Below are 25454 nucleotides of genomic sequence, written 5' to 3'. Positions count from 1 at the left end.
GCATTGCCGTGGGCTGCAGGGGTGGCAGAAGGTGGGAGAGAAGCAAGTAAAGGAGAGATCCAGAATGAAGAGGAGCAGAGCGCCAGGAGCAAAGCCCTAAGAAAGGAAAGAGAGGGAAGTACCTGGTTTAGCAGCTCAGCACTGCAGGGATGAGAGAGAGGTTGCAGTGATTGGCTCCAACTCCCCTGTCTCTGGTTTTTGTTGTTTTGGTGTCAGGAATGGCTAAGAGTCCCAGTTTGTAGAGAGCCTGACCAGGAAAGGTAATGAGGGCCCTGCAAAGCTTGGAGAGGGAAAGTCAGGGCTGTCCTGTGGGCAGAGGCTCCAGGGCACGTGAGCCAAGCTGGGATTGTGGTTAAGGCCAGGCCTTGCAGAAGGGGCCCAGACCAGTCTTTTCTGTCCTCCTTTCTCCCCATCTCTCTCTGAATTGAGAAGTTTAAACAATCAATGAAAGGCCCACCCTCCAAAAAGAAAATATTTTCCTGCTGGGCTCAGAAATGGTTATTATAAGCGGTTTGCAAATCTTCGTACTGTGGCAGAAAGCAGATCAGTGGCTGCCTCAGGGTGGGGCAGAGTGGAGGGGCAGGAGGGAGGGATCACAAAGAAGCACAGGAAAATCTTTGGGGGGGATGGACGTGTTCACTGTATAGTGATAGTTTCATGGGTATATACATGTCAAAACTTGTCAGATTCTACACTTTGAACACTGTTATCTTATGTCGATCACCCCTCAGTGAAGCTGTTAACATCCCCCAAGCACACATGCATGTGCTCACACACATACACTCCACGTGCGCACCTACACACACCCCCACAGGCACACACACACGAGCTCTGGCACAGTCTGCAGGGCAGTGGTTCAGGTTACACTTTAATCACGCAGTGTGCACCTCTCTCTCCGCAAACCTCCCTGCTTGCAGGAGCCATGGATCTTTTGTGTCCTTGTCACAAGACAGACAAACCAATACTCAGATGGCCTGACTCTGTGGCTGCAGTGTGACTGTGATACACTTAAAGTTCAATATTCCAGGATCTGGGAAGGCCCGAGCTGAGGATAGAACTGCCAGGTGCACAGAGCAGGGCAGACTCTTGAATCTGCATCTATCTCATCCCCACGACCCTTACAACCCCGACGATCACTGAGCTTGTGGCTTAAACTTCACAATCTGTAGGCTCACCCCAGGAGCCCTGTCCTCACAGGCAGTGGGAATGTCTTCTTTCCTTCTTCAGGGAAAAATTAAAAATGGAGAATGAGGGGTTCGGGGGTTAACACACCAAGGGAATGAACCATATCTGGGGCCCCCAGGACAGAGCTGAGGACTGTGGTTCTAATGATTACCACACACCTCTAGAGAACAAGAATTACAGGGAATTTTCTCCTCTCCAAACAGTGTGTTTATGTAATAGTTTCTAGTGAGAAACTGCAGGAGGCTTTAAAGCTCCAGAGAACATCTCTAGTGATACAGAATAAAAAACAGTGGTGATTGTCACACTAACAGATTGCTACCAGCAAGCATTTACAGCAAGGCATAAAAATCAACAGATTATCTTTCCTTTTACCAAACGATGGTAGCCAACTGCTGACCTGAGCAGCCTTTTCCAGGAGGCCCACTGGCCCTGGTCCATTGAATCTGCCTCTCGTGGGCTCTCTGCTGATCAATCGTTGTTAGCGGCCAGCCAAGGTCTTCGGTGGGAATCGGGGCTGCTGGGGTGTGATGGGTCCTCAAACTAGGACCACACCTCATCAGCACAGGGCTCTCACCAGCTCTGAGTGCCAGCTCCAGAGGAAGAAGAGAGAGGAGCAGTAAAGCTGAGCCCCAAAGCAAAACGTTGGAAAGGTTCCCGCTCCCCACTCTTAGAAACACCTGGCAATGGGGCGCGGTGGCTCACGCCTGTAATCCCAGCACTCTGGGAGGCCGAGGTGGGCAGGTCATGAGGTCGGGAGATCGAGACCATCCTGGCTAACGTGGTGAAACCCCGTCTCTACTAAAAATACAAAAAATTAGCCGGACGTGGTGGCGGGCGCCTGTAGTCCCAGCTTCTGGGGAGGCTGAGGCAGGAGAATGGCGTGAAACTGGGAGGTGGAGCTTGCAGTGAGCTGAGATCATGCCACTGCACTCCAGCCTGGGCGACAGAGCGAGACATCATCTCAAAAAAAAAAAAAAAAAAAAGAAACACCTGGCAATGGACCCTGAGTGACTGAGGGCCTGGGGAGGAAATTGTTTGCTTCATAGTAAAATCTAAAAAGCTCTTCTCTTGTGACACATGGGTGGGCGCCTCTAAAACAGGGAACACCCAGTCAGCAAGCCAGAGGCCTCCTCAAGTGAACTCAGATCTTTTTTTTGCGGGGGTGGACACTGTCTCACTCTATCGCCCAGGCTGAAGTGCAGTGGTGTAATCACAGCTCACTGCAGCCTTGACCTCCCAGACTCAAGCAATCTACCCACTTCAGCCTCCTGAGTAGCTGGAACTACAGGCATGCACCACCATGTCTGGCTAATTTATTTCTATTTTTTATTTTTGGTAGAGATGGGGGCCTTACTCTGTTGCCCAGACTGGTCTTGAACTTTTGTCCTCAAGCGGTCCTCCTGCCTTGGCTTCCCAAAGTGCTGGGATTACAGGCATGAGCCACCGTGCCTGGCCCAGATCTTTAAACAGGAAGAAGGGAAACAGAGCTGATGTTCGTATCTCCACGGGCATCAGTTTCCAAATATTCAGGCAAAGCCTCCTTGGGGAAGCTTGAGACAGGGACAAGAAGCATCTATCTATAGGTATATTTTGTAAGAATTAGTCATGTAAACATGCTTGTAACAATTAAAACATTTCCCCAATTTATTTGAAAAGTAAAAGTTTCTCATAATCACACCCACTAGAGATAATTAGTGATGATCAAACCGAAAGTTTGGTGTCTTTTCTGCACTGACATAACTGTCCCTCACCGTGGAAGTCAACAAGAAGTTCCTGCTGGGGATAATGAGTGTCAGGCACCAAGCTTGCATCAGGAGTGATGGAACACATTCCAAATGAATTGCATTCCTGACTTTAAGACAGTGAGTAGCAAAAGTTTATATACCAAGGTTTTGTCAAAAAACTTACCTAATTTTATTTCACCCAGGAGCTTGACAGTGACAGCGTGGCTAGCAAGAATACCTATAATAACATACATATGACACGTCTACAAATTGCTTCTAAAATTCAAGGGGAAAGAAATGTCACATTTACTTATTGTCATAGAAAGAGAAAGCCCAGGCTGGGCACGGTGGCTCACGCCTGTAATCCCAGCACTTTGGGAGGCTGAGGCGGGTGGATCACGAGGTCAGGAGATCGAGACCATCCTGGCTAACACGGTGAAACCCTGTCTCTACTAAAAATACAAAAAATTAGCTGAGCATGGTGGCGGGTGCCTGTAGTCCTAGCTGCTCAGGAGGCTGAGGCAGGAGAATGGCATGAACCAGGGAGACAGAGCTTGCAGTGAGCCGAGATCGCACCACTGCACTCCAGCCTGGGTGACACAGCGAGACGCCGTCGCAAAAAAAAAAAAAAAAAAAAAAAGAAAGACAGAGAAAGCCCAAGAGCTCATGACACACCATTACCCTGGGGTCTATAGAGCCCAAAGGATGAAAAAAGAGAGAATGCTGTTCTTGGGTGTGATTTGGTTGCTATGAAATCTCTGTTCCAGCCCTTACTAGGAGGGTGACCTTAAGTAAATTATATAACCTCTTTTGGTCTCAGAGTTCTCATTTGAAAAATAGGGCTGATTGTAATTCTCATCTAAGACAGTAATAAATATTCATCATCATCATTGCTACATGTTCTCTTAAAGAGTTGCACAGTATCGGCATAAGATCATTTGTACATCCAATCCCACATAAAGGGACATTTAAATGCAGAGAATAGACTATTTTAGCAAGCTGTTACAAGAGGTGAAGATGAAAATTTTGTCTGAGACCCCATCTATATCAATATCTATGCTTATATTTATCTCTCTCTCTCTCTCTCTGTCTCTATATCTATCTGTATATTTATCAAAAGTGAGCTGTGAGAATGACCACCCTGGTTGTATTAGTCGTCTACTGTTGAATAGCAAATTACCCCCAAACTCACACTTTCTGGAGCAAAAATCCAGATGTAATTAGCCGGATCCTCTGTCTAGAGGTCTCTCCAGGGCTGCGGTTTAAAGGGTGAACAGGGCTGGACTGGGAAAGGATTCTCTCTCAAGCTCGCTCCTGTGGGCACTGGCAGGACTGAGCTCCTCACTGGATGTTGCTGGGAGGTCACCCTCGGCCCCTTGGCTCATGGGCCTCTCCTAAGGGCACTTCCCAGCATGGCAGCTGGACTTTCCCATAGTAAGCCAGCCAGAGGAGGCAAAAAGAGAACATGTGTGCACCAGCCACAAGTCATAGTCTTTACAGCCAGATTTCAGAAGTGACTGCTTTTGCCATGTTCTGTTTGTTAGAAGCAAGCCACCAGGTCTAGCTGCACATCATACACAGATGTGAAGAGCAAGAGGTCGGGATCACTGGGAGCCAGTTTAGAAGCTGCTGACCACACTTCCTTCTCCTTCTCTCCTCCTTCTCCTCCTTCTCCTTCTCCTTCTCCTTCTCCCTTCTTGTTCTTCTTTTTCTTCTTCTCTGAGGACAAGTAACAAGGTACACACAAATTTAGAACTATATATCTTTCAATAGAACTTAGTCTGCTGTCGTTATGAAGAACTTTTTCCTACCATGCTTTTTGCTCTAATAGATATTTTGATATTAGCATAGCTACACCAGTTTTTGTTTGGTTATTGTTTGCACAGTATATATTTTCTACCTTTTTACTTTCAACTTTTCAGTTTCCGACGTGTTTTCTTTTCTTGTCCACAGCATATATGGATATCTAGGCCAATATATTTTGAATACAGCCTGAAAATATTTAGCTTTCACACAAGAATTTAGTCTATTTTTATTTAATGTATTTGTTAATATTTTGAGATAAAATATACCATATTTGCTATGTGTTATTATTTGTCCTGCCAGTCTATGTTCCTTTTTCACATCTTTCTTACACATTTCGGATCAGTTAAGTATTTTCCATAGTCTCCTTATGTTAGTTTAGAGGATTATATATATAATATACACACATGTTCAAAAAATTGAGATATAATTGAAACAACATATAATTAACCGTTTTAAAGCATACAATTCAATTTTTAAAGGATATTTACAAAGTTGTGTGAACATTACCATTATTTAATTTCAGAACATTTTCATACCCCCCAAATAAAAACCTGTGCCTGCCTCTCCCCACTCCAATTGCCCCATGTCACCCCCAGTCTCTGGCAACCACGAATCTATTTTCTGTTTCTATGGATTTACCAATCCTTGGCATTTTATATAAATGGAATCATACAATATGTGGCCTTTTGCGTCTGGCTTCTTTCACTTAGCATAATGTTTTCAAGGTTTAACCACACTGTAGCATGTATCAATACCTCATTCATTCATCTTTATTACCAGATAACATTCCATTGGATATGCCAATTCATTGTTTATCCTTTCTCCAGTTGGTGAATATTTGGTGGCTATTATGAATAATGCTGCTATGAACATTCACATACAAGTATTTGAGTACCTATCTTTAATTCTTTTGGATATATACTAGACGTAGAATTGCAAGGCTTAAGATTTCCTCAAGAAGTTTAACTTCATCCTTATGCCAGTTTGAGGAACTATCAAGCAATTTTCTACTGTGGCTGTACCAATTGACATTTTCATCAGCAAATGTGTGAGGATTTCAATTTTTTCACGTTTATCAACATTTGTTATTGTTATTATAACTGAATGTATTAGTTCAGTTTTTGGTATTTTCTTATTATAGTCATTCTAGTGGGATAAAGTGATGTCTTACTGTAGTTTGATTTGCATTTCCATAGTGGCTGACATTGAGCATCTTTTTTCTTTTTTTGTGACAGGGTCTTGCTCTGTCACCCAGGCTAGAGTGCAGTGGCACATTTGCAGTTCACTGCAACCTACTTGGTAATGGTGTACATATAAGTTTTATATGTTGTCAGATTATTTCATTGAGAATATCTGCATTTGTATTAATAAGAAATGTTAACATAAATATATAGTCTATATGGTCTATAGTTTTCTTGTGATGTCTTTGTCTGGTTTTGGTATTAGGGCAACACTAGCCTTATAGAGGTAAGGAAGCATTCACTGCTCTTATTTTTTGGAAGAGTTTGTGAAAGATTGGCATTGATTCCTTTTTAAATATTTGACAGAATGTATGAGTGAAGCCATCTAGTGCTGGGCTTTTCTTCGTAGAAAGTTTTTTGACAGCAGATTCAATCTTTTTGTCTATTTTAGTTTTTTCTTTCTTCTTGAGTCAATTTCAAGTTTGTGTCTTTCTAGGAATTTGTCCATTTCATTTAGCTAATCTAATTTGTTGGGATATGATTACTCAGTACTCTCTTATAGTTCTTTTTATTTCTGTAAGGTTGGTAGTAGTGTCCCACTTTTCATTTCTGATTTTGGTGATTTGAATATTCTCTTATTTCCTTGGTCAGTCTAACTAAAATTTGTCAATTTTGTTGATCTTTTCAAAGAAATGACTTTAGGTTTCATAGATTTTTCTCTACTGATTTTCTATACTTCATTTTACTTACTCCTGCTCTAATCTCCCATTTCTTTCCTTCTACTTGCTATGGGTTTAGTTTGCTGTTCTTTATTTCTAGTTTCTTAAGGTAGAAGATTAGGTTATTGATTTGGCATCTACTTTTCTCATATAGATGTTTTATTATATAATTTATTACATAAATTTTGTTATGTTGTGTCTTCATCTTCATTCATCTCAAAGTATTTTCTAATTTCTCTTGTGGTTTTTCTTTGACCCATTGTTACTTAGGAATGTGGTTTAATTTCCACATATTTTTGAATTCTCCACATTTCTTTGTTATTGATATCTCATTGCATTCCATTGAGGCTGGAGGACATACTTTGTATGATTTTAATCATTTTAAACTTTTAAGACTTGTTTTATTGCCTAACATATGATCTATCCTCGAGAATGTCCCAGGTGCACTTGAGAAGAATATGCACTCTGCTGTTGTTGGATGAAGGGTTGTATAGGTGTGTTAGGTCTAGATGGTTTAAAATGTTGTTCCAGTCTTCTATTTCCTTGTTGATGCTCTGTCTAGTTGTCCTATGCAGTGTGTTTCATATAGGTGATATACATATATATGTATATAATTTGTCCTGTTTTAGCGTATAAAATTTAAGAAAATAAGAATTAATGTTAAATACATTAGATCTTAGCTTTTATTCTAATGCCTGTATGAAACCATTTATTAGCCATTTAAGTGCTTATGACTCCAAGGTCATAAAACAGATTTTAAATTTTGAAATGCTAGTCTCTTATCCTGCCAAAAAAGTAAGTTTTAAACCAGGGTTGAAATCATTCAATGTCATTTTCACCAAAGCAGACATTCGTTTGCTTCTTCAGACATGCTGTCAGAGTGTTCCCTAGGGAAGAGGGAGAGGATTCCTGTGATGTCAGCCTTTCCCCTGTTGCCAAATAGTGAAGGTATTTATTTTTAAATGCTAGTTAGTATTGAGAGAGCTCGGTGGGCTGGTCCAGCTCTTACAGATGCAGAAAGCTTGTAGACCATCAGAATTCCCTGGTAAGTTTAGCCTTGACTTGAAAATAGCCCTAAATCCAGAGCCACTGAGCAGGCTGGAACCACCCGTTCTGCCATGCTGCCCCACCACTCTCACTTGCAGAGAATCACAGGCCCATGGGATGCCAGGATGGGCTGGACACCACAGGCCATTAGTCTGCTCCTCGCCTTCCCACTTAAGGGGAGAGTGTATAGAGCAGTGGAGTGTAGCCCTCTCTTCCCAGGTGCTAGGTCACCAACAGGCTGTGTGATGGTGGGCAAGTGGCCTGACCCTTCTGGGCCTCAGTTAGTTCATATGTAAAGTTAAGCTGGTGCATGAAACATCAGCAATCTCCTCTCCTCCTTAGTTCTGGGCTGTGCTCCAGGGTCTAATATTCCCAGGTAAGTGCTTTCACCTGCCCGAGTCTCTCCCTTCCTCTAGAGGGCGGGACTCCCTGGCATGTCCTGGAGTCCATTGGAAAAGTTTCGGCTTAGAAACAGCTTCTCACATTTGGTGGTGCACAAACTGGGGCTATTGTCAGAAAAGTCTCAGAAAGCTGTCTGCACGCTAGGACAGGAAGGCCATGCGCTGGGGAAAGTTGGTTACAGGAGAGGTCAGCACAGACAGGCCACCAGATGGCTCAGTGCGTAGATCTGGGAAAAGCAGAGACTGAGTTTCCCTAGGGCAATGACAGAATCCTGTGTCCCCAGGGTTTTTCCCTCTTAAGCTGTGTGTCACTATTTGGCAGGTGCCAATTCTCTTGCAACACACAGAAAATATATTTTCTTCTTTTAGAATATTTATAAATATTTATATTTACCTCTAGGGGAGAGAACTTGATTTTCTTCTTTTGGAGAAGCTGTAACACTTGTTCATACTAGTCTAAGAAGTAGTGTGCGAGTGGGTTGGAGCCTCTGATGGGGCCCAATGAGAGGGAGCTGGCCATGAGGCTGGCCCTAGCCCCCTAGGCTCCTGTTGTGCCCAGAGACTGGGGGCACCCCTCACTCCCTCTTGACCAAATACGGGGTGAGAGAATTGGAGCAGCCCGTCTGAGGCCATCTACAGTCCCGTTTACGTAGTTGGCACACCTTTCCCTCCAAGATCGTCAGAGTTCTGGGTTCTTCTCATTTTTGTAGCTGTCACTAGTTTTGCTGGGGACATCACAAACTAAATCAGCCTGCCTAAAGACTTTTTGAGAGCTCTCATTTTACAGAGTGGTGCTAGGACAGGAAGGCCATGCGCTGGGGAAAGTTGGTTACAGGAGAGGTCAGTACAGACAGGCCACCAGATGGGCTCAGTGAGTGGATCTGGGAAAAGCATATTATTGTGTATTACATTAACATTCTCTGCAAAATAATCTCAAAAAACTGAATGAGCGAATGGACATCAAGTGTTTCGAAGCGAGCCTGGTCTACACTGCAGTGTAAGTGCCATTGTCACTGTTACCCTCATGGTTGAGGAAGCAAGGCTGCCTGGGTGTTGCACCTGTCTCTGGCTCTCAGGGGTAACAGACTCCCAACTTTGGCTTTGAGGGGCTGAGCAGTCTTAAGCCCAGGAGCTGGGAAGCTCTAGGGGAGAGAACTTGATATATACAAGATAATGTTTTTCATGCATATCCTTTAAAGTTTTTTAAAGCATCAAATTTTTTTTTTAAACCTAAGATTTCATCCACATTCTTTTTCAATAAATATGTATTCCACTGTAGTGGTGTTGCACAATTATTTAACCAAAACCCTACTGAGGAACATGAATGCAGTTTCCAATGCTTCATTGTCAGGAACAATCCCGAGATGAACTTAACTGCGTACGTATCTTTATTGTCGCATTTCCTATAACCACTCATTCCTTAAGATGAATCGTTATTGATGGAGTTGCTGGGTCCAGGCTTTTTATATTTGACAGTTACTGTCAAATTCTCTTCAAAAGTTGGACCAAGACTTTCACCCATCTGAGCAGTCGCATTTCCCTTCCTCCTCACCCACACAGGGCACAAAACAGAAGCACTTCACTGCTGTCGCCAGTGCTACTTCTAGTTGGGCTCAATTCTTGTGCAAGAAGTTGAAAGGTGGAAGGTTTGCTTCAGAAAAAGGGGAGGTGGCTCACAAGGCCCAGAGGATGCAAAGTCTCAGATGATGCAGACAGACAACTTGGAGATTTTACTTAGTTCCCTATTTGTAAGTTCTACAACATTGACATCTTGGTGTCTTTGCCAGAGTATGTGCTTTGCTGCAACGATCTTGGGTAAAAGCTTGATGCTACTCCTGTTCAAATTACCTACATGACGTTGGGCAAGTGTTTAATTCTTCAGGTTCTTCATCTGTAAAACAGGAGTGAAAACAGCCACATCACAGGTTTGGGTAAAGGAGGAGTAAGTTACAACTCTACGTAAGAGAAAATTTAACACTGAATGAAGTCAGTCAGTCACAGAAGCTAATCTGTAACCTATACGATATAAAGGTTAAAAATATGTAGAACTAAAAGTAATTTATTTTAGGAGTAAGTTCTTTGAAGGAGAAGTGGATGATGCACACAAATTCAGGAAATGGTCACCTGGGTGAAGGTGACCAGGGAGGATATTGGTCAAATTGTTAGGTCCTACCTAGGTGTTAGTCACACAGGGTTTCATTCCATTAAACTGTACAGATGCTTTACACACATGTATATTTCATACACACACAAAAGAGAAAACATCCCATGAGAAACCTCACAAGAATCAGAGAAACATTTCAAATGTGTTAAGAAATATTAGTTTTATTTAACCAGTTTTCACAGCTGAATATTTATTCTATAAAAACTTTACAGATTGTACAGTTTATATATAGTTCAAACTACTGAACGAAAAGGTAGGTCCCACAGATGCAAAAATACTGTACCAATCAATCCAAGATAAAGGCAGATTTACACACTGTACAGCTCTCCACGTGGCCGGGGAGGTGGTCAGTTCTAGGTATAAACTTCAAAACTGTACAAAAATAAGAATTTGATTTTATTTCGCTCTTCATACATTCAATATGATTGCAAGCTCAGAAGCCTAACTAATAATAGGCATCTGGAGTCTGGAATCAGTACCCACTCCTGGAAGGAGTGCACGTGTCTATCCACACAGGGCACTCTTGGACACCATACTGAACTCAGTATATTGTATAGACATAAAAGCAGAGGCCAAGAACATTAAATGTTGAATATAAGGTAGTTCTTTTTTGTTTTGAAAGGAGTTTTTGCATTTAATAGTGTGCCAAAAGAATTTTAACTTATTAAATAAAATATATTCTAAGTGAACCTAAAAATTACACTTTATAAACATAAAAATATTTTATTTTGGTGTAATACATCAATCATATCTGCAAATAGAAAACCAAAACTGTCTATAAAGTAGTATTTCCCACCCAGCAACAAGAAGCACTTATGTAGTTATTTTTCAGAAGGGTCAGAAAAACTATTTAAAACCCACTAAAGACTAACTTATAACTTAGATAGTCATACTTAAGCTATTCAGTGATTCACTAATACTGCAAAACAAGCTTTCTTCTAGAGACAGTGGTTTCTTCATGTTAACTGGGTAAGAACTGGACGTATTTTAAAAAGAAGGGGAAACCAATTGATATCTCAGCATGAATCTTAAGCATATGTCTGGTTTGGGGTATGCTCCTCAGTGGATTTTTCATCAGAAGTATTTATCCTAGAAGCTAAGTCTTTTGATTTAGAGTTTCCCAAATCTGAGGTATCTGTACCTTCTTGGAGAAACAGCCAACGCCTCAGATCACTCTGTGTCTCTAAGTGGGGCAGGGGAGGTGAGGCTGGCTAATACCCCTTTAGATTCTGTGTTCTAGAAGGAAGAAATGAGGAAAACAAACATTATTCCAGACTTTTCTGTCATCCAAAACCAATAAAACACAATTCTGTTTTTTATACAGTACTAGCCAAAGAAAACAAAAATTAGAGCTTCTAAGAGCAGTCTAGTGCTCACCTTTATACTTTTACACTTGCGTGTATATAAGTACAAAATAATGACGTTTGGACAAAGAAGCTTTGTAGTTATTTATTTTAAAGTTACAGTACTTTAAAACTCCTCGATAATAAATAGCATGGATGTTCCCACTCCTGCTTCCAAGCGTAAGCTACGGGTGAGCTTGTTTCAGGCTGCGAGAATGGATCAGGGCAACTGCAGCCGGTGATGTTCTTCTGCTCAGCCCGATCCTGGTGTCACCAGTGGGCAGCCCGACACTCAGAACTCATCAATCTTCCTCTGCAAATACTTTAACATGGAGTCCATCCCCTGGGCCGAGCCCCAGATTTTCTTCAGCACCTCACACTCCCTCTCATTGGCCTGCTCCAGCTCCATCTTCATGTTGCAGCGCACAAGGGCTTTGGATTCCTCAAGCACCTGCACCGGAAAACAAGCAGCCAGTTAGCAGGGTGCATGCGGGCAGACACGGGTCCCTTGTGCCTCCACATTTACGGAGGCAATCATCAAATTCCAGCAATCACCTGTTAAAAAGGTTACCAGACATTTTCTCACAATATGTCGGGCCTAATATATGTATAAAGCACATTTCACACTAGGCACTGGGTGCATTCTTAACTTCAAAACGGCTTATTTCAAAGGAGAGCTGGGCTGTTGGCACCCAGCCTGTGAACAGCCTTGGCCCCCGCCCCACTGCCGCATACTGGCGTGGACCCCCGAACTGGACGTCTGCTCTGCTGATGCCCAGAAAGCTCTGGGGATGCCTGTTGAGGGAATTTTTCTAAACAAAATGTAATTTTCATAATGAGGGTTGCTTGTCTGCCTGGGATGGGAGTCATGTCGGTTAATATTATGCATTTCACATCCTGTAATTTGCCAAATGCAATTTTGTTAGAAGCATATTTTAAAAAAAAATTGTGTTTTTTTTTTTTTTTGACACAGGGTCTTGCTTTGTTGCCCAGGCTGGAGAGCGGTGGCGTGATCTCCGCTCACTGCAACCTCCGCCTCCCGGGTTCAAGCAATTCTCTCACCTCAGCCTCTCGAGTAGTTGGGATTACAGGCGTGCACCACCAAGCCTGGCTAACTTTTGGATTTTTAGTACAGACAGGGTTTTGCCATGTTGGCCAGGCTGGTCTCCAACTCCTGACCTCAAGTGATCTGCCCTCCTCGGCCTCCCAAAGTGCTGGGATTACAGGCGTGAGCCACTGTGCCCGGCCTCCGAAGTTTTTGTTTAATAAATGTGCTGAATAGGCCGGGCACAGTGGCTCACGCCTGTAATCCCAGCACTTTGGGAGGCTGAGGTGGGTGGATCATCTTGAGGTCAGGAGTTTGAGACCAGCCTGGCCAACGTGGTGAGACTCCGTCTCTACTGAAAATACAAAAATAACCCAGGCATGGTGGCGCATGCCTGTAGTCCCAGCTACTCGGGAGGCTGAAGCACAAGCATCACTTGAACCCGGGAGGTTGAGGCTGCAGTGAGCCGAGATTACACCACCGCACTCAAGCCTGAGCGACAGAGTGAGACTCCATCTCACAAACAACAACAACCCAAAAACAACTTAGGCCCACTGTGAAAGGGGGGAGAAGCTAATAATGTGAATGAAAGGCTTTGGAACCAGTAAAGAATTATATATCCATGTTAGTTGTTGACTTTCATAGGACATTTGCTAACTCGCTGACATTTCAGACTGAAGTCCATTTCTGTGGTTCCTGGGTATTTGCAAAGGGAAGGCAAGGCGTGCGTGGGGGCAGTGGTGGCGGCAGTAGCTTCTGGCAGGACTTCACGGGAAGGTGCTCTATTGAGGACAAACGTAAAGGACTTAGGAATAATCGCAAATTTGTGAGCTCTCTGAGGGAAAAGGTTCTATTTTTTAAAAAGTAACATGTGTAACAGAAGCAATTAGACATACAACTGGATTGCACGAGGCAAGCTCCTTAATGCGAACCATCACTTCCTGAGTGAACGTCCCGGGCCAAAACACCTGGGAGACCAGGCCCTTGCCACACGCCTCCTGCGCCGTCAGCTTCCGTCCACTGAGCAGCATCTCGTTTGCCTGCAAGAAAGAAGAGTGGATGTAACATGAATTGTGGTGGGAGGTGGGTGGGGAAGACCCATCCCTTAAAATCCACACCAAAGAGAGACATTCACAAACACCAGCCCCGCGGGGAAATGGGGCACATCCTCTAGGGGCCGCTGGGAACAGACCCTGTGCAAGGTGCAGTCCACTGGACAGGTGGGAAAGTAATCTATCGGGCTGATGATTTTTTTCTTAAAAAGGAATGCAAAAAAAGTCTTATTTTACAACCTACTACAGAATTACAGGGACTCAATACAGAAATCTAAAATAGAAAAGGTCTTTTTGCCATCGTTTAAAAAGTTACTGGTATAACTTCCTCTCCTCCATCTGCCTTCCTCCCCCTAATGCTGGCCCTTCCCACGTGTGAGCTCTCTTTTAATTCACAAAACAATCCTGGGAAAATCAGCATATGCAAAGTTAGGTAATTTATAATTTTAAGGATTTGAACTAGGCATAGAACTCCTACCAAACATTTTCTTTATCTAGGAGGCCAATGGTGACTTGTTTTTAATATACAGAAAAAATATTCTAATGGCAGTGACTGTTTCTGCTAGAGTGTACCTTGGAGGCTGCCTTGTATCGCCTGGATATGAAAAGACAGAACTATCCAGGGCTTGAATGTGTCAAAAAATTACCATAATCTGCTTGAGAGGGGCTGGCTATAGTTACCTCGCATGGCTCAATGGAGAAAGCTGACATTAGTTTTTCTTTAAAAAAACATATATGTGTATATATGAAATTAATTTTAAACTTGTCCTGGATTCTAGATCACTTTATTTTTTAATACATGACACTTAACTAGATCACTTTTAAGGTCTCAGTACAACATGTATGGATTTTACATCATTCAAATGACAGGCTCACAGATGCTGAGATAAGGCAGGAAGCGGTGCACACATGTCTGATAAAGAAACTCCACACTGGCCTGATGGGACAATTTTTGGTCTGTTGTTTATCTTGCCTGGTTAACCTTCCTAACAACTCTGATGTCACAAAGCCTTGACTATGAGCTCCTGGGGCTCTGGTAAAACACAATTTCGGTAGGTGGCTTCCACTTCCAAAAGAGGCAAAATCACAAAAGATAGTTTTGGCCCCGAAGTCGCTGACACAGTGTAAGACTGCCCATACACCTTCTGTCCATGTCTTGATGCCGTTTACCGCACGTGGAACCCACAGCTTGGAGAGCACACAGGCAGAGGCGGCAAAGCAAACACGCGGCTGACTCACTGCCCCTCCATGCAGGCAGAGGCTGGAAAACATGCCTGGAGACAGGCTCCTCACGAGGGTTTGCAAGGTTCTTTTTCTTTTTCTCTTTTTTTTTTTTTTTTTTTTTTTTTGAGACGCAGTCTCCTTCTGTCGCCCGGGCTGGAGTGCAGTGGCGCAATATCGGCTCACTGCAAGCTCCGCCTCCCAGGTTCATGCCATTCTCCTGCCTCAGCCTCGCGAGTAGCTGGGACTACAGGTGCCCATCACCGCGCCCGGCTAATTTTTTGTATTTTTAGTAGAGACGGGGTTTCACCGTGTTAGCCAGGATGGTCTTGATCTCCTGACCTCGTGATCCGCCCGCCTCGACCTCCCAAAGTGCTGGGATTACCAACTTGGACAAAGTCATGAGTTTTTGAAGAGTCTGGAGAAGTTCTAGAAACCCCTGAACTGAAGAGCTTCTTCTCAGTGAAAAGACAGTCCATAAACAATGGATTCAGAAACGTGACCTGACCTTACTGTGAGTGGTTTTGACAGTCCTTGTAACGGCAGACCCAAATGCAGCAGGAAAGGGAGCGAGACTCCCGGCGTAGTGCTGCTGCCGCAGGAAGTGCTCTGTGCTGTCGGGGTTTTCCTTTCATAGACTGTTTCTTTCATTCTCAGCACAGAGTGAGGACACTACAGCCACATCCCTGAAGTTGAGCATGAAGTATGTTCTCAGGACCAGCTTAGCAGAGCCTTAGCTTGGGCAGCAGAGGCAAGTGACCCCGCCAGGCCTGGTGCCTGTGGCTCAATCATGAAGGGCAGTGTCTGCAGGCTTCCTCTCCCGCCCTTCCGTAGGGCCCTGGCTGTCTGTCCCAGTCAATTCTTCCAACTTTATTTTCTGCCACCTGGAGGTCAATTTACAGCCCCACCACTGTTCTCTTCCCTGTCTCCCTTTTATCCGCCTTTCTTGACTCTCTTGGGCCTGATGCCAGCCGAGAATGGCCCTTCTCTCTGCTCAGCACTCACTCATTGCGGCTGGTCTTCCTCCCCAGCCCCGCTGGCTCCATGCCTGCTCATCCCTGGAGATCCTTTCCCTACTTTTGGTGTTCTCCATTCCAGGTGGTTGGATGTGCAGGACAAGCAAGGGCATTTTTCAATTTACTCAAGAGCAAAAATGACAGGGCTCACGCTAGGTTGTTAATGCTTTCTCACTTAAATATGGCCAGTGAGTTGGTTTGAATGACAGTCACCCAAGAAAACAACAACAAATCTCCCTTGGTAAGATTTGTATTATAGGATTAAATACACGCAATTTGCGTGAGCGTATTCTTATATAAACACACTATTTTCAGTAGTTTTAAAATGAGAGGTTTCAAACTTCTATCCGAGTAACAGATTCACACAGATGGAGTCAGTGGGAACCTGACCATCTAGCACGTTGCTCTGAGATGGCTGAGTGCACAGGGACTCCCTGTAGACAACCTACATCACCTCATGATGTGGTCAAAGTTGTCCAACTATTAAAAGAAAGTTATCATGGAACCATCCAGAGAAATGGGAAATGCCGAGGAAAGTTAAATAGAGATGTCTTTTTAGTTCGGCCAGAGTACAGCAGGAGGGGTGGCGAGGAAACTGGCCCAGTATGAGCAGAGGGGATCCAAGAATCTTCAGCCTTATGGGGACAGCTGTGGCAGAGATTTTACCACCTGCTCCCTCAGGCCAGTCTCTGAAGTCCCCAAGAGATGGCTCTCAAGTTGTGAGCTTGGGGTGAGGCCCTCAGGTACTCGCTGGGCATTCTCCAGCTTCACACCCCAGCAGGCCCCTGGGAGGTGCAAGATTTCCACGTGGGAGCCTGTGGGCGTCAGACCGTGCCATCCTCTGTGCACTCCATGAATGTCTACTGGGCACTGGGAAGGCTAAACTAGAAGAGATTCCTTGGCTGATTTACGTAGTCGCGCCTACAGCTGAGGGCCTGCTGTAAGAAAGGAGAGGCCGCACAGCCTGCATTATTTGCATATTCTTTTTATCTTGATAATGTGATTCCTTTAGCTTATCCTCCTGGCAGAGCTCTGCACATGCAAAGTGGGGAAAACCACACTTGTCCCAGTCTTGCCTCAGGCTGCTGAAAGCTCAAATACACCAAAGGCTCACGAAAGGAACGACATCATTTACATCATTTGCATAGTCACTTTCAACAAGAGTTGTCATAACACAAGTCATCTGAACAGCGTTTATTCACTTTCTGTAGAGAGGCTTCGTCAGATACTCTGCTCAGAAAGTGTAGAAATCCCGCTGAGTGAAATGCAGGCTCTTCGCTCTTGAGTTAGAGCAGGGTTTCTCCCCCTGGACACTAGGGACATTCTGGGCTAGACTGTTGTTTGGTGTGGGGGCTGTCCTGTGTGCTACATGCAGGGTGCTGAGCAGGGCTGTCCCGTGTGCTACGGAGGATGCTGAGCAGTACCCCGGCCTCTGCTAATGGCCATCTCATGTGTGACAACCAAGTTGTCTCCAGACATTGTCCCCCAGTGAGGCCACGTGGTTCCAGAGCTCCCTGTCAGTCAGCTCTGCCCAATCCTGCTTCCTTTCTGCCCTTCCACGGATGCTGGCACCTAATCTACCAGACCCTGCTTCCCAAATCTATCTTAGCTTCCAGAGAAACCACCCTGTGACAGGGGGAGTGGACAGACCGAGGGTGAGGAGAGGGATTTAGAAACTGCACGGCTCCCCAGCTGGCAACAAGGGACTACCCCCCAACAGGCCAGGTGGAGAAGCCACAGTACCTGGCACAGGCGGCCGTCCACGTGCTAACACTCTCACAGGTGAGGGGCAGGGACATGGGTGCAAGCAGAGGGGCAGCTGGGAGCAAGAGGTGCAGAGGGGCAGCTGGGAGCAAGAGGTGCAGAGGGCTGAGACTCAGCCCTAGCCCCGGACTTGTCAGCAAGAGTGGTCAAGCTCCACCCAGGTTAATCAGCCACTGGAGGAAGGTCTGTCAGCTTGTGAGGGGTGGGGAGGTACCCCAGAACTTGGTATGGGCGCTTCTGGGTGAATGCCCCCAACTTTGAAGTCCAGCTTCCTCTGATCCGGAGCCTACGGACATGGCCCACCCATCCCTATCAGAACACGTAAGCCCCCCGTGCTAGAAGATAAGGCAAATATCTCTCAAGCAAGGCAACACTGCCCCCCAAAACCTGCCCCATCTCCTCTCCTGGCGTCAGGCCTGTAACTCACCTCTTCCCTGAAACGGGCTGCACGACCCAGCCAAGGGTGCAGGTGGGAGCTGTGAGAAACACGAGGGCCTGGATTCTCAGGCCACCTGACCTGGGGCCCAACCACAAGCTGGACAGGAGATTCACTGACGTGGGGGCTCTCCTGTGATACTGATTTACCCCTGCTAGGTTCCCAGGAGATGGTCTGACCTAGCTGCTGGGATGGCTACTGGAAGCACGAAGGAAGTGGGGGCCCTGCTGAGTGAGGCTGAAAGGCCAGGGCTGAGTAGGGAGGGGTGGGACAAGATGCCTATGGAGCCTGTGGTCAGTGCCAGAGGGAGGAGGGCAGCACAGCCGGTGGGGCCATCTATAGCAGGGAAAGGAGTGCCTGGAGTGCTGGCTGGGACTGGGAGAGGCAAAGCGCCTGACCACGGGACCCCACACCACCACACGTGGGGAGTGACCACCACGAGCTGAGTTCCATCAGCCCCACAGGCGCAAGGTCAGGCAGGGCCCGCGGCGGATGCACAGATGGGCTTGGCAAGCTCTGGAGGGCATGGGCTGGCAGCCTAGACCCCTGCGTCACCCCCAGACCCTTGCGTACCCGCGCCCTGCCTCAGCTCATACCTACAGCCATGGGGGGACTCCCTGTGACCGAGTGTGGCCTGTGGGTGGGTTGGCTCACTGGGTGGATGCGCAAGCCAAAAAGGGGACAGCAACTTCACCAGAGCCTCATCCAGCAGGCCTGGAAGAGAACGTGGTGAGGAAAATGCCCCCAATGGGGGCAGATGCACCTGGTCACCCCCTGGTGTAGGAGGAAAAGTGGGTCAAGGTTAGAATAACACTAGCTCCCAGCAGGGGTGGGTGTCCTGGACAGAGGCGTGTGGGGGGTGGAGGAATGGGAAGCGTGCAGGTTGCTGTCTCACATTCACGTCCACCTGACAGCATCCGCCATGGAGGGGCACTGAACAGCTTTGAGACGGCTGATGGTCGCTGGCCACCCAGGGCTGGCCAGAGGGGCCTCAACACCACAGTCTCTGACTTATCAAAGGCTGATGCAGCCGCTGTTGCTACTGAGCGTCCAGACTGCCAGCAGGAGATGCCAATGTGATCGGCCCACATGGCACCATTCCCAGGGAGGCCCGCCTGTGGGCACTGGGCAGCACGCTCCAACAGGCATGGGTGCATCCTCTGGGTCTGAGTTGGCCTGTCCCACCTGCAGATCCTCAGGCAGCACCACTCTCTGTGGCTATGGAAGGTCTAGCCCACCAGCATGGGGTGCCTCAGGGTACTGCGCTGTGACCAGAACACCATCCTCACAGCAAAGACCATGTCAGCGGACAGGACCCCAGAGTCCTGTGGCTAAGTCACATACAGCACCTGCCGCAGCCGCCAGCCTGGTAGGGCATCGGCACGGCCTGAGAGGTGCCAGTTTGGAGGTGGCTCCATGATGGTGGGCAGCAGCGTTTTCTGATTTGTAGCACATACGGTACAAAGACCTTTATCTGGAAGGACAGGCAGCCTGGGAAATGGGATGGAGGCCGGTGCTGCTTGTTCCTCCCCTGATCAACTATAGCAGTTAAGTGGACAAGTGCAGCAACTCTGAGCTAGGCACAGTGAGCAGGCCACAGATCCCTTGGGGGTGAGTGTTTTAGCATTCGGGCGGCTGCTGAGGCCAGCAGAGGTGGGAGCTATGGGTGAGGGGAACTAGCCTGGGGTGTGAGAAGGTGAGGAGCAGGGCAGCTCTGAGACCAGTGCGGCATGGGGGACACGGTCTGGCCTATTCACCTTCCTCCTCCTCTCTTGCATTCCTTTATTTTAAACGTTCTGGTTTTCAAGTACGTTCAGATGCAGGAAGATGACAAAAGTAGTGCAGAGTTCCCGTAAACCTTCAGGCAGCTCTCCCTAGGTTACAAAATGTCACATAACATCTTAAGATGACCAAAGCCGCTGACAATGTGCTATTCACTCAACTACAAACACGATGTGAATTTAACCAGCCTTCCCACTCTTGTCCTTTCTCTGGCCCAGGAGCCCATCCTGGGTCCCTGATGTTCTGAGCTGTCATGTCCCCTTGGTCTCCTCCAGTCTGAGACGGTTCCTCAGTCTTTCCACGTCTTCTCCCACCTTGGCGCTTTGGAGGAGCACTGCGGGTGTCTGCAGACTGACCCCCAGTCTGGGCCTGACGTTCCTCATGATGAGACTGAGCTGCTGCACCTTCAGGAGGAGTCCCACGCAGCGATGAAGGCTGTGTTCCCCTCAGTGCTTCATGTTGGCTTTTGTCTTATTTTTGTGAACTCTGACCACACAGCAAGGTGGTACCTGCCAGGTTTCTCTACTGTAAAGTTACTATTTTTCCCACTGCAAATAATGAGAGGATCCAAATATCCTTTTTCTCATCACACTTTTACCCACTGATTACAACACCCAGGTTAAACATTTCAGGTTCTGGCCTGCAAGTTATTGCTGCCTAATCTTCTTCCTCTAAGTTTCTCCCAGAAAGAAAGCCCCCTTGGAACCTGAAGGAGGTGACCCCCAAACGGTGCATGAATGATCTGAATGGCACTGGGGTGAACTGTGGTGGACATGGAACTGTGCTGCCATGATCGCTCCTGGGGAGGCCTGGCTGCGGGTGCTGCTGTTAGCAGACGGTCATAGGGCGCCTTTAGGGATGCCCTCAGCTGTAGGGAGCCACCTCATCCAGGGCGCAACGCTTTCTGCGCATCCCACACCCAAGGATGATGGACATAGTATCATTTTGACCTCTTCCTCTGTCCGGTCCTGCTTCCTCCCCATCCCTTCCACAGGTACTGACTACCTGCTAATTCTCCACGTGCCAAACTCATCTCAGTGTCTGCTTCTGGAGAACCTGACCTGTGACATCACCTCCTGCACTATTTCAAGGACTAGGGAATGAGATGTGAATAACTGCTTGATAAATCACAAGCTACAATACAAACACAAACTACTATAAAGAACGGATTAAACAGTTAAAGAAATAAAAACACACAATTATATGGAAGACAACCCTCTAATCCTATGTAACTTTGCTCCCTCTTAAAATTGCCTTCTCTTAAAAGTGCAGCTTTTAAGTTATTAGGTGAAGAACTTTTCGATTGCAAATTGTTGGTTGGGTTACAGATTGGGTATTTACTAACAGTAGACATCAGTGTGAATTATGCAAAGTGGTAGGCTCCTCAATGAATGAAGTCTTTCTCTAGGGAATGATGCAAAAAGGGTCAACAACGTCTATGAACCCAAATCTGAATTACAAGATGGAAAGTCCCCACAGAATACACACTGTACAGCTTTAGAAAAACAATAACCAAACTAGATTTCTTCAGGAAGCTTTCTAGAATAATTTTTTTTTTTTTTAAAAAGGTACTCACAGATGCTCCTCCCATTATCTTGGGAAACATAACGGTAGAACAGCCATCTGGACTCTGTCCGAAGGTAGTATAGGGTGTTTGAAACCAAGCCTTTTCGTTAGCCCAAACCACATCGCAAAGAGGCAATATAGATGCTCCTAGACCAATGGCCGGGCCATTGACTGCTACAATAATGGGCTTCTTAAATTGAATGAAAGTATTCACGAAGTTTCTAAAATGAAAAATAAATGGGGAATTACTCAAAACATTGCATATTTGAGCAAAGGAAAAGTCTATTATGGAATTCAATTTACCAAGATGTAAACGCTGCAGAAATCATGAAGACTTGAGATTTGTTTAAGGCCTTCCCCAGCAGTTGTGGACCCTAGACTTATTTACCGCGTGTTGTAAAGGTTTGGTGACAGCCTGGAGCCCACGCATGTGGTAGCTGTTGCTACAGGCCCTAAGTGAGGGCCAAAGGGTAACATGCAGCCATGAGCTGCACTGGAATTTGCAGGTGGCTCTCGGGCTCTGTAAACAACACATCTTGCTCCCCAACCTGTCTTCCCTCGAAGACACAGGAGCCCAGTACATATTCTGGGCTTCATAAGACACATCAAGAAGCTGTCACAGAGGAACTCTGGCCCAGGGCATACTAAGACTGCCTGGTGTTAAGTGTACAGTGGTGGATTAGGGGTCACAAAAACCCCGGGATCTGGGTCTGGCCTTGGTTCATGATTTCAGACAGCTCACTGATTATTTGGCAATAACTGCTATTTCCTGAGTTTATGTGGAAGTGGACTGAACAGTCTGGGGGATACAGAGACAAGAGTGTCACAGGCTGGCTCAAGACATGAGACCCGCAAACAAGAAGAGCAAACAGCACAGGGCTCAGGCCTGTACCCACATCCTGCTCCACCACGGGCTGGAGGGTACGGCTGCAGCAGGAGTTCGGAGGACAGTGGGGTCAGGCGTGGGGCAGCCTCTGCACAGGATAGAGGTTTAATAAATCAAGCCAATGCTATTTTGGGATTTGCTCTAGATCAGGCTGGAAAAGTAGGCTGCTTTTCAATGTGGGGTAGCTTGGTGTCATACCACTTCAGGAATGTGCATTTTCTTCCCCCAAATACCAGAAGCTGATTTTATGCTCAGAGGTTGTTTCTTGTTATGATTTCACACAGTGGAGAAAAGAATAAACACAAGATAGTCCCTTTAGTGCAGGCTGAGTTCTAGATCAGAAGTGCAGAGTAAGGACAGCTTTTCACTTGCTGGATTCTAAACCTGACCCCCATCTTTAATACTGAAAATAACAATCTAGATGCTCTCTACAATTCAGCAATTTAAAACCAGAGCAATCTGTTCAGATCTTCTCTGAAAATCATGACTCAGCATCTGAGATAGCTCCCCGCTCAACTCCCCGAGACACTGACGGATGACTCATATTTTTTGGAAGGGGCAGGTTGGGGAGATGAGGAGGTGAGGAGGGTGTGTCTGTGTGTGTGTATGTGTGTGTGTGTGTGTGTGTGTGTGTGTGAACAGGAGAGTGAGGAATTGCAGAGTTTAGCAGCTGGACCTCAGCCTAGCCCCCAAGGTTTGTGGGATCTTTGCACTGAGCAAGAATTAACTCATTCAAATGAATGAGTTGCAATAAGTCTTTCTAAATGAGAGAGCCTGGGGCATTGTTAGAAAGATCACACTGGGGTTTAATGATACAGAGTGTCAGACAACCTTTTAAGCAGACTCTTGAAATAAGCCTAGAAGAACTACATGAAGCTATTTCAGTTGTGTCATCTTTTGAGGATATGGGGTCAATGACACAAGATGGAACTACATTTCCTAGGCCCAGTAACTGATGACTCATGAAAAGGTAAAACTGCTGAACTGTCTCCATGATAGGGAGCAGCTGTTCCCAAAATCTGAGTAGCTCCAATTTCATCTGCCTCATGGGACAGAAGGCAAACTGTTATAGCCGTTGCCCAGGCTGACATCTGGAAACCACGGATGGGGCGATCAATTAACATGAAAGGGATGATAAAAATCAAGGTAATAAGAAGATAATTCTACAGAGAAACAGTAAAAGGAATTATTTCACATATCCTTGCCCCCCTGCCCATATATTTGTATAAAAAAATCTGCTTCTAAATTATTAATAGATATTGATAAGTTGAAACTTAGATTTTGATAGGCTGAAGGCATTTTTTGGAACTGAAATTTTATTTTTACTTTTGTCTGGAATGGTGACTTCACCTGAAGCTGGTGGTTCTTTCTGGGCGGGGTATGAATGAACCAGCATGCTCTGGAGCAAAGACCCCCTTCCCTTTTCAGGGAATGGGAACTGGCCATTCTGAATACTGAGCCCTGAGATGTCAGAAATGGATGTGGTGCACAGAGACACTCATTTTGTTTTAAAAAAGGAAACCTTTACAGAAATGCTTTCTCTGCCTAGCAGAAACTTCCCAGGACCATAAAGGCTTAACCAAGGGAGCTGCAAATCAAGGCACAAGGAACCAGAGGCGAGGCAGGGGCTGCCTTCAAGCCTGGGACGGTCCTCTCCTGAGTAGCCCCTCCTTCTGTGGGCTTCAATCAAGTGTGTTTTAAACTTAAAATAAAAATGTATGAACACTCAAATGTGTGCCATGCAACGTACTGAATTTAAATTTGTTTCTTTGGAATTGAATTCAAGGCTGTTGTTGGGTATGGCAGGGAAGGAGGCTGATATTTGCCACATAATTAGTCTAAAAAGACTTTATAATTAAACAAAACTCTTCCTTTAAAGGACATTTACTAATCTGGAGATATCAAACAGTTGGAAAATCACATAAGATGTAGGGACTGTCAAAGGAATGTTTGGGGAGAAAGAGGCAGCAGGGACCTAAAGTTGGGCAGCCAGTGTGCTGCCTTTCCATGGCTGAGGTCTCTCTCATTTGAATGGCACCTTCGTTTGAAGGACTAATGGGGTACAGGTCAGGGTCATGGGGCATGTTTACTGGTTCACTTTGTTCTCTCCCAAATCCTCTTGCCCCTGGAGCACTGCTTGGGCAGGGCCCCCGGTCTCCCTCTGTGGGAGGAAGAAGAAACCTCACTTCTGGGGAGAGAAGTCTCCTGGTCCTTAAAACCCAGTGGCAGCTACTGGTTCCGGCAGATTTCAAAAGCCTAATGCTGTCCATGAACTTGAAATAATTTTGTTCTAACCACGAATGTGCAGAATATTTTTGTTGCAATTACTCTGCAAACTGCAAACCAATCCTCATAATGAAGTCAGCTGCTCTAGATACCTGGTGACCTAATATGAAACCTCATCTTCCTGTTTCCCCCTTTTCCTTTGGAAACTTGCTACAATGAAGTCCTTTGCCTCCAAGTTTTAAGGAACATGAGACAAGACACGAAAGAAATGAAAAATATACACAGGAAGAGCTTTTATCCACATAAAAATTAATTTAAATGCAAATAAGAAAAGGAAAGGTTAAGTGACTCTGGTGTAACTAATTATTTTTCTGATCTTGCCACAGTATATTAAGGAAAATTCACATTGACAAAAATATAGTCACATAAAGAAGAAACAAGTCGGTTTTCCTGAAGCAGGACTTGGCTCTTCACAAGAATATCAATCCAGCTTTTTGTGGGGAGTAGGGAGAGTGGAGTGAGCAGGGAGCTGATGAAAATGAACTTTTAAAGTGACATAAAGTTCAACAAAGGAGATCTCCACTTAAACCTGACTTGGTCTAGCTTTCCTCTGCTTTCACTAATCCCTGCGCCACAAGCCCACAGCCTCTGTCCAAGGGAATTCAACGCTGGAGGGAGGAGTGAGCTGCACCCGGCTAGGCACCAGCAGGGCTCACAAGTGGAGCCAGGGAAAAGTCTACATGGGAAAATGGAGCCAGGACCCAGAAGGCACTGGCTGACACATCCAATTTGCTTATTACTGCAGAGCTACCAAAAAGATGTACACAATATTATGTGTACATTCAGCGTGATATTATGGAGAACATATAAAGTGACCATATGAGGCATGG

General features: G+C 45.7%; 1 protein-coding gene across 4 annotated transcripts in view; it reads right to left on the bottom strand.

Annotated features, from left to right (window-relative positions):
* Nucleotides 1-10368: 10368 nt before the first annotated feature.
* Nucleotides 10369-25454, bottom strand: part of CDYL (chromodomain Y like) — a 253389-nt gene continuing 238303 nt past the window's right edge. For all 4 annotated transcript variants that reach the window (XM_054557148.2, XM_054557147.2, XM_054557149.2 and 1 more), the window contains 3 exons: nt 21463-21673; nt 13512-13655; nt 10369-12021 (listed from right to left, as the gene is read on the bottom strand). In XM_054557148.2, coding sequence (XP_054413123.1) covers nt 11863-12021; nt 13512-13655; nt 21463-21673 — 514 coding nt within the window. In that variant the 3' untranslated portion in view covers nt 10369-11862. The remainder of the gene's footprint in view (nt 12022-13511; nt 13656-21462; nt 21674-25454) is intronic.

This window comes from Pongo abelii, chromosome 5 (genome assembly GCF_028885655.2).
Source record: "Pongo abelii isolate AG06213 chromosome 5, NHGRI_mPonAbe1-v2.0_pri, whole genome shotgun sequence".
Classification (NCBI taxonomy): domain Eukaryota; kingdom Metazoa; phylum Chordata; class Mammalia; order Primates; family Hominidae; genus Pongo; species Pongo abelii.
The sequence above is the reverse complement of the archived record's forward strand: the minus strand, read 5'-3'. Positions and strand labels throughout refer to the sequence as shown.